Source organism: Schistocerca americana, chromosome 7 (assembly GCF_021461395.2).
Source record: "Schistocerca americana isolate TAMUIC-IGC-003095 chromosome 7, iqSchAmer2.1, whole genome shotgun sequence".
In the NCBI taxonomy this organism is placed as follows: Eukaryota; Metazoa; Arthropoda; class Insecta; order Orthoptera; family Acrididae; genus Schistocerca; species Schistocerca americana.
In genome coordinates, this window is record NC_060125.1 from 126,006,262 (window position 1) to 126,020,597 (window position 14,336).

The 14,336-nt window shown below is 37.1% G+C and overlaps 1 protein-coding gene across 1 annotated transcript in view; it reads right to left on the bottom strand.

Moving 5' to 3' along the window:
• The window catches only part of LOC124622647 (DNA repair protein complementing XP-C cells homolog), a 73,239-nt gene that overhangs the window by 37,071 nt on the left and 21,832 nt on the right, over positions 1-14,336 (bottom strand). Inside the window, exon 2 of the mRNA XM_047148425.1 lies at positions 3,230-3,471. Coding sequence (XP_047004381.1) covers positions 3,230-3,471 — 242 coding nt within the window. The remainder of the gene's footprint in view (positions 1-3,229; positions 3,472-14,336) is intronic.

Here is a 14,336-nt window from a genome sequence, read left to right on the forward strand (position 1 = left end):
AGGTTTTGAATTAATGTGGATAGGGTGTTTAAGCCCTGAGTCCAGATCATGAAGATATCATCGAAGAGCCTGAACCATACCAGGGGTTGGGAGTTTTGGGAGGCTAGGAAGGCTTCCTCTAGATGGCCCATGGCACAAGAGGGTGCCATGCAGGTGCCCTGGGCTGTGCCACAGATTTATTTGTAAACCTTCCCTTCAAAGGAAAAGTAGTCATGGGTCAAGATATGGTTGGTAAGACGTATAAGGATTGAGGTGGTGGGTTTAGAGTCTGGAGGACGTAGGGAGAAGTAGTGTTTGATAGAACCAAGGCCATGGGCATGAGGGACGTTGGTGTCTATGGAGATGGCATCAACAGTAGCAAGTAGAGATCCAAGAAGTAAATGTGCAGATGTGGTAGAAAGTCAGTGAAGGAAGTGCATGCACACTTTGTGTGTGTGTGTAGCTTATCACAGGGTAACTCCGAAAGAGGACAAGTTTTCAGTCTTTTGTGTGTATCTATCGACAAATCAATGCTTCTGCTTTTTGGTGAGTGCTTTCCTTTAATCTTAAAAGTAATTTGAAGTATGACAAGTTATGGAAACTTTCACACTGCTATACTTTCCGTGTAAGCTAATACAGGTGACATAAGGTGGTAGTAATTTAATATGTATGTAGAAGAATTTTTCTGAGCTTAAATGATTCCAATTTCATAATAAGATATTTTATATTCCATAAATCTTTTGTTTTTCCGTTCCGTGTCAAGACCACGAGCAGCACAGCATGTCGACAGCAGAATTTGTTGCAGTGAGCTAAAATGCTAAGCTACATTTTAGTTAAAAGCCAGAGTGTGCAAGAAGACCACCCGTTTATTGCTGCCTGGTTCTGATACCATTATGAATGACAATAATACACTGTACTTTAAAAAAAGAAATAAAATGTGTACCCGTAATGTAACAGATTGTAATCTTCATTTGTGTTTGAATCTTTATGAAGAACACACACAATGAAATTACATGTCTTTGTATATAATATTCATATTGGTGATACAAATAAATTATACTGTACGGAGAATTACATCACATGAAAATGAAATTACTTTTACCTACTGAATGCTACAATTGTCAAATTGAGATAATTTTGCATCTACATTCGTTCGCAAATGATTAGATGTACAAATTTAAAACATTGTCACATTACATACCTGAAGTCAAAATATGAATGCTTTGACATTGTGGCAACTGCGGAGCTTTTTGACTGAAATGTTTGGTTTTGCAAAAACTTCAACAGTTTTTTTCCCCGGAAAATATATTTGAGTGTTTTCTTATTTTGGACCTATTTCAGATTTCAATACATGATTATTTCTGTTGAGACGATGCAGCATTGTATCTCCACAGAACAGAGTGTTTCTTTTATTTAAGATGTTCCTCGACATTACTTTCCTTTTCCTAACCAATCTGATAATTTCAAAATCTGCAGAATAAGATTTCAACTTATCATGGGCTGTGTGACCCATACCTGACAAAAACTAACTATTCACACACTAGGGAGGAATTTCAGTATGGTCAAAATCTGTTGGCAGAGTTCGATTTCTGGTTGCTATAGTGCAGTTTGCAGACATTATAAACTAGCTGTCAGCCACAAGTGTAAAGAATCTAGAATTATGACTGCCAGAGGGGAGAGGTGTAGTGTGGGGATACAAGTCCCACCTCTCTCTTGCAAGGCAGCCAGCCAACATCTGTGTTCTGTCTTTCTACCAAAACAGAACTGACACAGGGTCTCAGTGATTACTCGCCCCTTCTGGGATTGTGAGGCTTGTAATCAAACTCAATGCTGGACCACGATTAGTATTTTCACTCATTTAAAAATATGAAAATAAAACAAGCAACCCTCTACACAAAGCATTCCTTAATGGCTACCGCCCAATTACATGCCGAGGTTGGCACTGTCATAAACGAGGTAGTTTTGCAGACCATTCTACAATCAATAATTAGCATGGAACTGGGAGATCAAACATACTGATACATTATCGTGTTTGTGTGCTTTTTGTTCCGCAGACATGATCATGCCCGCATTATCTTTCTAATTAGAGCTTTGCCAGACGGTGTGCAATATAAATAACAAAAAAATTGGTTACGTTTTTTATACTTATAAGCAGAAAATAATGCTCTTTCAATCTATCACTCATAAAATAGTTCATGTGAATACAATTTGCCATGAAATACCATTTGCTAGATAATTTTGCAATTTTTCATTTTGAAGTAGAATTTTCATTTATTGCAAATGTGAATTTTTCAGGTCCCTAACCATAGGGCAATTAAAAAATTTGTGGAGGCAGCTATGATTTACATGTGAAACAAACCTGCAAATAAAAAGAAAATATTTCTCTTTACTCAAAAATTAAAGGATTAATGTGGCTCACACTAGGATGGATAAAGATCATTCCAAGCATGGTCAAATTAGCAAAATAGTCTTGGGAACCATATCATAAAAGCCCAATTTGTAACAGCAAATGTTGCTGGTAAACTTGCTTCTCGTATGACTGATACTTTTTTCTCCATATGAGAGAATTCCTGATGTAACAGCTAAAAGCATACCAAGAACTTGGGGAATCGTTCTGAAAGTGGCTCACTGTGTGGCCCCATATTCTAAAATTACATGGTAAATGTGTTCTGGACTTGGATAATTGAACAAGAAACCCAACAGCCTAGAAAACTTTTCATTGAAAATCATGAATTTCATATGATTTTATGCATGCCTCAGTTCTGTTCGGAGGCTGGTACAGAACTTATTGCATTATTCCATCACTTTACATACATTTATGTATCAAAAGTACCATAGAATTATTTACAATTCTTTACGTATATGTTGAGCTACCTGTCAGTGACTTGTTCATATGAGTGTGAATGACTGGTACACAAGAAAATCTTGAATGTCAAAGACTGATGCTACTGATCTGGATTAGACAATAATTTTTTGTTTATTTTTTTTATTTTAGGCAGTGCAAACAATTTAAGGTGAAAAGTTGCTCAGGGTGTTCAGTAAAACTCTAAGGGAGATATTTTTAAGCACAGAGTTGCAACATTATAAGAAATACACAAGTCTGATCACTATACTTCAAAGACTGGTGCATCTACCTTAGATGGTTCACAAACATGTAATCAGAATATTACTATTTCTTTCATTATTTAACAACTGTCACCACCTTTTTACATTCTACGACCTGATGTATAAGACTGTTTAAGAAACTCACTCTGCAAGACTGGTAGGCAGGGGCCGATCCTGCAGCTGACGGTCCAAGTCCTCATCCTCTTGGTCATCACGAGCTGTCCTTCGGCCTATAAATGGTTTGAGAGACTCATTCCACCATTCCTCATCAACACGATGCTTACGTGTCACATTATGCCACTGAGAGCAATATCGGCGAGTCACGTCCCTTATGGTACCGTCATCCTGCCATGCCAGTACGTAATGCACTGGCTGGCTGGCACGAGACTGAAAATAAATTTATCATTAGTTCACTGTATTGAATTAGGTAGGTGTTCACATGTAACAAGAGCAATAGTTTGCAATCTGAAGGCAATTACCCCCTAGAGGTTAAATTAAATTTTCTGATAAGTAAAAATGGAAAGGGTTTGATTACGATTTTGCTACGTCATTTAAAAAAAAATAATGCTATTGCAACTATTTTGCTGGATTTAAATATTCATTAGGTCAGCACCACCAGTTTTCATCATCAGTCTTCTGACATCCACTGTTTAGCAAAGTCTCCTTTACACTTTTCTGTGGATTAGTCAGTGATACGCATCCACATCACTCCTGCATATTTTCTAATGTGATTTATGTACTTTCTATTATGTCACTATCTCAATCTTGTCATATCTCTTGGAATGCAACAAAGAACTCTCTTGGTCCACCTACCATCCATTCACCTGGGTAGATGTTCCACCATCCTCCATTTCATTTTCATTGCTGTCGTAATTATATCTCACAGTTCAGTTTGTTTCTGATTCATTTGCTTATTTTCTTGTCTCCTATTAATTCCCATCAGGCATCTCTTCACTGCTCACCAAGTAACCATATGAAGTGACTGGTTTCCAATCATAAAGTTCATGCCTAGGTCCCATAAGACAATTGGTAAAACATGCTCATTGTAAACTTTGTAGTGTTAAATATCACTTTGGTAAAGTTATGCACAACCCTATGTTTACCCACTACACAAATGACAGTGTCATCTTTAAGCGCTGTAGCAATTTAATAAGTAAAAGTATTTTTGCATATAACAAGTGTACAGAGGGCAATTGCATGTCTTCTAGGTAGGGCTGTGACCACACGATCTCCACGATATTTAGTAACAGTGTAGTCTTTGTGGGTACTCTATGGAGCGACACCCCAGATTGGAGTAATTCTGCAAGCCCAAACTAAATGTCCATAGTGTAACATGCAAAACTAAAGTGGAATAGGGACACTGATTACTCATTCATGTAACAAACTGTCAAAGTGTCACATACAGATTTATATGATGTTTACTATGTAGTCAAGTAGTGTTTAAAAGAAGTTTTTGTATTTTATGGAATAATATACACAGTTGGTTACAGAAGAAACTATTTGTTTATTTAGATGAGTTCTACATATCTCAAAGCATTTCAATTCAAATGTTATACAAGACTGCAACACCATCTACGAAGTCCAATAATCCTGCACCCTCATTCATACATAAATTATATTGGAAGTTCAGAAGGTTAACACAATGAGAAATAAATTAAGTCAAATTTGAGGACATACACATTTAAACGGGGAACGTCACATTCTGGTGGCCTACTGACAGAACCCTGAACAATAATTGCTAGGAGTTTAACAATAACAAAGAGAAGAAAGGAAGAAATTAAACAACAGAAATTGAAGATTTCAATTCAAGATTGACAATTATCAATGTTGATAATTAACAACCAAGTAAACAGAACATTATGAGGTGCATGGGGAAATACAAACACAAAAGAAAAAGAATTTAAGAAGTACATTTGTGATAAATTAAAATTAAACTATCAACAATACATATGGGGCAGAAGATTTTATAAATTCCACGAGTTGGAAGAATGGTGGCCAACTGCATTCATGTCCCCGTTACGACACAGCAACTGGTTATATCAACATCAGCTGCTCACCAACCTACAGCAACCCTAGTCCACATAGTGCAGTGACCCAGTTTCTCACCAGCATTGTGTGACAGCAAGGTGTGTGAGACCAACTACAGTGAGCTGTTCTAAAACCACGTTGTTTGTTTCAGGCTTTTTGTTAGTGGTGTTTGTTTTGATCTAGTAGATGCTACTTTTGCGTCCTCAGGAAAACTTATTACCATTTTGACTGTTTCCCTAGTAACTAGATTAGAAATATGGAGGAAATGAATTACAAGTTAATTTTAGACGTTCTTCATTATGTAAGTGCTAGAATAGAACAATTAGTACAAGACACCACAGATTTGAAAGTGTAGATAATAAAAAACTACGCAAATGTAAAATGTGAATTTAATACCATAAATGAAAAATTAGAAGCCCAAGGCGAGGAATTAAAAGTGAGGTAGATGCCTGGAATGTTAGACTGGAAGTAGTTCTTACTGAATTACGAACAGTTAGGATGAAAATAAATCATCAAAACCATATGCTAGATGAATGTAACAAGGAATCCCATCAGGGAGGCACAGAAATAGAATTCCTTCTTGAGCCCAGGTTTATGAATTGAAGATCTCTTCCATGACTGCAGAAAACAGTTTTGGTGAAATGGAGTTGCCTTGTCACACATGCTTTCTTGATCCTGAAGGTTTTTGGTCTCTCTATGTAATCAAATGGAAGCTCAGACTTCTTGTACGTATTCTTTAACAGACTGATGAAGATCTGTTTCTATTCCTCAGTTCAAGTACTGACAGTACAGTACACTGCACACAAAGTTGTGCTCAGAGAAATAAGCAACAACTACTACAACAACTCTTACATATAATCCGATTTGAACCCATGTTTGTTCATCAATTGAGTTTAAATCTTTTTCCAGTGTTGTTGATTTTTCTACCAGTGCTGTTCCTCAATATTGTCTTAACAGGCTGTCTTACAGTCTCCCTGTTATTCACACATCAGCTCGTTTGTATGTATATTTTTCTCTTTCCATGGGCCACACCATATGGAAAGTCAGCATGTTTATCATTCAGCTCCAAGAGCACGAACAATATTTGAACTATAGACAGTAACAACACATTGTATTTGCATTGAAGTAGTTTTAACTTCTTGGAATAGGTACTGATAGAACCAAAGTCAGTGCTGTAAAGACTGACCTTGCTGTGAACGCTGATGACCAATCTTTATGCTGTTGAGTATATAACAGTAGTGTCCAAAGACCAGAATGCTGATGAACAATTTTTATGCTATTAAGTATACAATGGAGTAATGTCCAAAGACCAATTAAAGCATAACTGTCCTGAACCCAAAGATTGAATTGCATACTTCTTCACTTGGCATGATCCTACAGGACAGCTGCCCTCAGAGCGTGGTGGTGGTGGTGGTGGTGGTGGTGTTGGGGCAGAGAGTAGGAGATGGGAATGCTGGCTTTCATAGAAATATTTGTAATTCATATTCTGTAAGAAAGAGTCTTCCAGTGAACAAATATTGATAGTTTCAGATTCTCATTTCCATGAACCAAGTTAGGAAGCTGGCCCATCATTAATTTGCTATCATACTTCACAAGAACTGACCAGCAGATCTTGTCAGCAGGAATGGTAAGGAAAGTCACGAATCTCACAATTATTTCATCACACAGCCTGTCCCCAATCACCTGCTGGGTTACCTACTTACCAAACATTTAACAGCCATTAAGGACAATAAGCCAACAATGCGACTGCCATTTCCTTGCACCACTGGGTACAAGAATAAGTTGTTAACCACAGCCATTCTGACCGCCCACCCGACTTCAGCCAGGCTTCTAGAGTCAGGTTGAATGTAGTGAATTAGCTACAAGTTGAGTTCTAGTGTATTTCAGTGGTAGTAGTTAACTAGATTTAAAATAAAGTGATACAAGTTCTGCAATTCCCACGGATAAGTGGCTGATCTGCAGTGGTACCAAGAGATCCCATGGAAGTCATTCCCCAAGTGTGTCTGCTTCTTGGAAATTATGTAGTTCTAATAAGGAAAAAGATTCAAATTTAATCAAAATACACTTTTCTTTCACATCTTCCTCTGTTCCTATCAGCAACATTAGTCCTAAACACAAAATCAAAGTATGTAAATATTTAGGTTTTGAATAATGAGAAACGACCAAATGTTTTCTTTGTCTGGAGATTTTAGCAAACGACAGCTTCAAGCCCATAAAACTAGACGCACCCACAGACAAAACAGCCAGACCATGTAAGTAAACCCCATCTAATTTTTTAAATGTCACGAGCAACAACTAAAAGGAAGTATCAGTTGCTAAAAAAGCCCTCAGAGGTCTCCTGTAAAAATCACATAGTACAAGATGTAATGGGGATATTGGCTTCTAGAGTTGTACAACCACAAATCTATTAAGTGCTGAATGATGCAGTCAGTGTTGTGAATTTTGTAAAAGCCCAAGCTTTAAACAGTAAGCTACTTCTCATTCTTTGCAGGGAGGTGGGTTCTATTCATGATTAGCTTGTATTGCACATGTAGGTACATTGGTTGTCTTGTGGTAAAGTTTTTCATTGCATATCGGAGCTGAAGAATAAATGCATTATGGTGCTGAAGGATGAATTTCATGTTTTCCAAATGAATAACAGTCTTACACTTTTGGCTCCTAATATATGCTACCTGGCCTATGTTTTGAGAAACTGAATAATTTTAACATATTTCTTTAAGGCATATAAACTTGGACAGCTAGAAGCATAACTACAAGATGTTTTCTTATCTGAATGGTTTCGAGGAGGAAAATGAGGTGAATGTAGGTAAAATTAATAAAATTGGCATAGTACATCTCGAAAACCTTCGGCAACAATCTGAGGACAAATTTCCAGAACATTCATTTGGGTATTACTGGATCCACAATCCATTTGATACGATCATCACACACCACTTTTCAACAGTAGAACAAGTGGTGGTAACTGTTCTCTCAAGTGACGTAACACTTTGAAATGAATTTAAATCTAAGTCTCTTGGGTGCAGACTCAGAACAAATATCCCAACTTTGCAAGAACCCTTTGGATCATCTTATAAATGTGAATGAACATTTAAGGCAATGACATTAATCAAGACAAAACACCCATTTTGACTGCAGACAGGAGGGTATCTATGAGTTGCTATTTCAAAGATCCAACCAGGACTGAGTCTGCTTTCTCCATATATTCAGGCACAAACAACACACTACATGTGCAAACATAAAAAATACGACTTTGGAACTGCGTGCATTTTTACTCTTGTTCATTTTCTTTTTAGATGATCAATTTGAAATTCAGCAGTTTTTAGATTGGCATTTAAATGTTAAATATTATTCTAGCATTATTTGTATGTCATGATCTTTCAAATATTACAACTTTCTGACTTTATTAACACTGTTACAGATGGAAACAAATTTTAACTAACTACTGGATTTGTGAACTAATTTGGGAAAAAATGTAGTGAAATATGCATATTTGCTGAATTCCAATTACTGTACTCGCAGTCATGGTTACTTATATATTAGTTGTAGTTGTCATCTTGCACCATCTTTGAATAATACAAATAAAATTTATGATAATTTAAAATAAAACGTTTACCTCTGATGTGCTTTAACAACATTATTATTACTTCTTTACTTTCTCAGACGTTAAGTCTGGTTAAAAATGGAAAGTGACGCGGACCTTGATCAAGCGTCACTTCCTTTTAACTGTACGGTATATGTTATATTGCATTTAGGAACTTTCGGGTAATTGAACATGTATCAATAATTACAGATTTCTGATATGAATATAATAGAGGGAAACATTCCACGTGGGAAAAATATATCTAAAAAGAAAGATGATGAAACTTACCAAACAAAAGCGCTGGCAGGTCGATAGACACACAAACATAAGTTTGGTAAGTTTCATCATCTTTCTTTTTAGATATAATTACAGATTTCTGTAGTTGTACATATAAGTTAGGATGTAGCTGTATTGCATTGAGGTACTGGTGGATATTGTGTGGTATGACTCCTGTAGTTGATAGTATAATTGGTATAATGTCAACTTTATCCTGATGCCACATGTCCTTGACTTCCTCAGCCAGTTGGATGTATTTTTCAATTTTTTCTCCCGTTTTCTTTTGCATATTTGTTGTATTGGGTATGGATATTTCGATTAGTTGTGTTAATTTCTTCTTTTTACTGGTGAGTATGATGTCAGGTTTGTTATGTGGTGTTGTTTTATCTGTTATAATGGTTCTGTTCCAGTATAATTTGAATTCATCATTCTCCAGTACACTTTGTGGTGCATACTTGTATGTGGGAACGTGTTGTTTTATAAGTTTATGTTGTAAGGCAAACTGTTGATGTATTATTTTTGCTACATTGTCATGTCTTCTGGGGTCTTCTGTATTTGCTAGTATTGTACATTCGCTTGTGATGTGATCCACTGTTTCTATTTGTTGTTTGCAAAGTCTGCATTTATCTGTTGTGGTATTGGGATCTTTAATAATATGCTTGCTGTAATATCTGGTGTTTATTGTTTGATCCTGTATTGCAATCATGAATCCTTCCGTCTCACTGTATATATTGCCTTTTCTTAGCCATGTGTTGGATGCATCTTGATCGATGTGTGGCTGTGTTAGATGATACAGGTGCTTGCCATGTAGTGTTTTCTTTTTCCAATTTACTTTCTTCGTATCTGTTGATGTTATGTGATCTAAAGGGTTGTAGAGGTGGTTATGAAATTGCAGTGGTGTAGCCGATGTATTTATATGAGTGATTGCTTTGTGTATTTTGCTAGTTTCTGCTCGTTCTAGAAAGAATTTTCTTAAATTGTCTACCTGTCCATAATGTAGGTTTTTTATATCGATAAATCCCCTTCCTCCTTCCTTTCTGCTTAATGTGAATCTTTCTGTTGCTGAATGTATGTGATGTATTCTATATTTGTGGCATTGTGATCGTGTAAGTGTATTGAGTGCTTCTAGGTCTGTGTTACTCCATTTCAATACTCCAAATGAGTAGGTCAATATTGGAATAGCGTAAGTATTTATAGCTTTTGTGTCGTTTCTTGCTGTCAATTCTGTTTTCAGTATTTTTGTTAGTCTTTGTCTATATTTTTCTTTTAGTTGTTCTTTAATATTTGTATTATCTATTCCTATTTTTTGTCTGTATCCTAGATATTTATAGGCATCTGTTTTTTCCATCGCTCCTATGCAGTTGCTGTGGTTATCCAATATGTAATCTTGTTGTTTAGTGTGTTTTCCCTTGACAATGCTATTTTTCTTACATTTGTCTGTTCCAAAGGCCATATTTATATCATTGCTGAATATTTCTGTTATCTTTAGTAATTGGTTGAGTTGTTGATTTGTTGCTGCCAGTAGTTTTAGATCATCCATGTATAGCAAATGTGTGATTTTGTGTGGGTATGTTCCAGTAATATTGTATCCATAATTTGTATTATTTAGCATGTTGGATAGTGGGTTCAGAGCAAGGCAGAACCAGAAAGGACTTAATGAGTCTCCTTGGTATATTCCACGCTTAATCTGTATTGGCTGTGATGTGATATTATTTGAATTTGTTTGGATATTAAGTGTGGTTTTCCAATTTTTCATTACTATGTTTAGGAACTGTATCAATTTAGGATCTACTTTGTATATTTCCAATATTTGTAGTAACCATGAGTGGGGTATACTATCAAAAGCTTTTTGGTAATCAATGTATGCGTAGTGCAGCGACCTTTGTTTAGTTTTAGCTTGATATGTCACCTCTGCATCTATCATCAGTTGCTCTTTACATCCTCGTGCTCCTTTGCAACAGCCTTTTTGTTCTTCATTTATAATTTTGTTCTGTGTTGTATGTGTCATTAATTTCTGTGTAATGACTGAAGTTAATATTTTGTATACTGTTGGTAGGCATGTTATGGGGCGATATTTAGCTGGGTTTGCTGTGTCTGCTTGATCTTTAGGTTTCAGATAAGTTATTCCATGTGTAAGTGTATTAGGGAATGTGTATGGGTCTGCAATGTACCTGTTAAATAATTTGGTTAGATGTGAATGTGTTGAGGTGAACTTCTTTAGCCAGAAATTTGCTATTTTATCTTTTCCAGGGGCTTTCCAATTGTGAGTAGAATTAATTGCTTGGGTGACTTCATGTTGCAAAATTATCACTTCAGGCATTTGTGGTATCATCTTGTATGTGTCTGTTTCTGCTTGTATCCACCGTGCATGCCTGTTATGTTGTACCAGGTTTGACCACATGTTGCTCCAGAAGTGTCCCATGTCTGTTATGTTTGGTGGATTGTCTATTTTAATGTGTGTGTTATCTATTGTCTGGTAAAATTTCTTTTGGTTTGTGTTGAATGTTCGGTTTTGTTTCCTTCTATTTTCACTTTTTTTGTATCTTCTAAGTCGTTTGGCCAATGCTTGTAATTTCTGCTTCTTTTCATCTAATTGCTCTATCGCTTCTTGTTGTGAGATTTTACCTAACCTTTTCGTTTTTTTTCTGACATTTCATTTCTTATAAATTGTGTTAGCTGTCCGATGTCTTTTCTCAGTTTTTCTATTCTGATCTGTAGCCTGTGTTGCCATGCTGGTTTTGTGGGTTTCTTCTGTGTGTTGGTTGGTTCTGATCTCTGCCTAGTGTGTATATTTAGTGTAGTGAGTGCTCCTATATAAACCAGTAGTTGTAACTCTTCCATAGTTGTGTTTTCATTAATTTTGTTGTGTATGATTGTGTTGATAGTTTTTATTGTTGTTTCGACTTGTGGGTTATTTGGCGGTCTATGCAAGAATGGTCTAATGTCTGTATTTGTGTCTTTGTATTCTATATATGTCAGCTGAAATTTTTCTTCTATATCTAACATGTGTGTCACTTCGTGTTCTATTTGTGCTTGTTCTGGTGGCTGTCTTAAGTTGTCGTTTTCCTCTGATTGTTTAATTGATGTGTGTTGTTCTTTGTTTGTTTGCTCTGGGATGTTTGAGTCCATTTCTGTATTTTCTTCTTATTCTGATTGCACATTATTTTGTTCCAGTATTTGTTGTACTTCTTGTTTGATGTTTTCTAATTCTGACTGAGGTATCCTGTTATTTTTGATTATTATACGGATCTGATCAGCTAGTCGTTGTTCTGTTAAAAATTTTAATTCTGGGTATCTGTTAATAAATGTTGTGTATACTTGTGATCTGTATCCAGTTGTGTTGGTTCCTAGGTTTGTTGCTTGGTAATAACAGAACATGAGGTGTCGATTAACTTCATCTGACCATCTCATCCTCTGTCTTTGTTTTCCTTCTAGGGTGGTTGCAGGAAGCATATCCTGCAAAACACCTCTATTTGGATTTAAATCATTTTCCAGTTGGCTAGCAGTGTCGTTACCATTGTGGGTGGGCATAGGGTTCAAGCGTCGTCCCCAACCATGATGGCGCTTGTCCGAGGCTTCTTTAGTTCTGTCCTGAACCAACTAATCACACTAAAAGGGGGGTTAGCCCTATTAGTGGTTTGTTCTTTTCGTCGCCTTTTACGACTGGCAAAACATACCGGAGGCCTATTCTTTTCCCAGGCCTCCACTATTATTATTATTATTATTATTATTATTATTATTGTTATTGCAATAACTGATAGTTGCAGTGATTAGATGGAAGTAAACAGATACCATGGGCCATTTCTGTGCCAAGTATAAGAAGTGCTGAGGAAGGAAAGCAAAATAATGGTGAGAGGGGGGAAAGTTTCAGAAGGGGCGGTGGGGGGGGGCTCAACAGGGAAAGTTCAGAATCCCTGACTTTGAACTGACCTATCCAACCAGTTAGAGGGAAAACTACAATTCTAGAACATGATGCAACTTGGCATTTTTCATGTACAACAAATATTGTGTCGCCTCATCATCACTACAGGTGGGTCCTTCTCATTCCGTGATCTAAATGATGTGCCCTTCCCCCTCAACCTTCCCAGACCTGTCCAATTCTCCTCCCTGATGAAAAATCTATTAGTTCTGAAAACAGGGATGGTGTGTGTCTTTTCATTTTGTAGGTGTATCAGCAGTGCTCCACATATCGTTCAGTGAAGGTAACTACTGCCCAACAATTCTGTCTCATAATTTATTAGAAACAGTCTAGGATCGATCGAGGACTGAATCAGGCAACTTTGAATGAACTGGTATTTATCTCCCAAATAAAACAAAACAAAATAACTATATAAAATAAATACACTATTAATTATAAATAAAATGTAATAAAACAAATGAAACCTCACGTTAGAGTACAAACAATATTATGAAAAGGGTATGATTGCTACTGACTATAAAGATGACTAGTTGAGTTGCAGATACAGACAATGAAAAGACTGTAACACATTATAGTTTTCCACCACAGCAAAGAAAACACACACACACACACACACACACACACACACACACACACACACACACAAAAGGCAAGTACACATGCACACATGACCGTTAACATTGGCAGCTCCAGCTGGAATGCGACTGTCACATGAATAGAAAATCTGGAGTGGGGCAAGGAAGGAGGTGGTTTAGTAGGGAACATATGGGAGGAGAAAAGAATGCTGCCTGGCGGGGCATGCAGGGACTAGATGGCAGTCTCGTCAGGCAGCCACGTGCAGCATTGGGAGCTGGGGTGTGGGGCACACAAGTGGGGAGAATGGAGTGAAACAGGAGAGGAGCGGGGACAGATAGGTGGGTACATTGGCAGAGCATGGCACACAATGAGGATGGGCGACATGAACGGGGAAGAGGTGATAGGACATAGGGGATGGAAAAAAAGAGTGTGGAGGATGAGGGGATGGAAATTACAGAGTGTGGAGGATGAGGGGACAGTAGGTTACCATAGTTGAAGCGAAGATAATTTTGAGAGCAAAGAATGTGTAACTCCTATGTCCGCAGTTCAGAGAAGTTGGTGGTGGAGGGGAGGATACAGATAACCCTAGTTTTGAAGCAGCCATTGAAATCAAGCATTTTATGTTCAGTTGCATGTTGTGCCACATGGTGGTCAACTTTGTTCTTGGCCACAGTCCAACAGTGGCTGTTCATCCTGGTGGACAGCAGGGCGGTAGTCACACCAATACATAAAGTTCTGCAGTGGTCACAGCAGAGCTGGTATATGACATGGCTGCTTTTCTAAGTGGCCTAGCCTTTGACAGAGTAAGATAAACCTGCAACATGATTGCAATAGGAAGTGCTTGGCGGATGGTTTGGGCAGGTCTTGCACCTG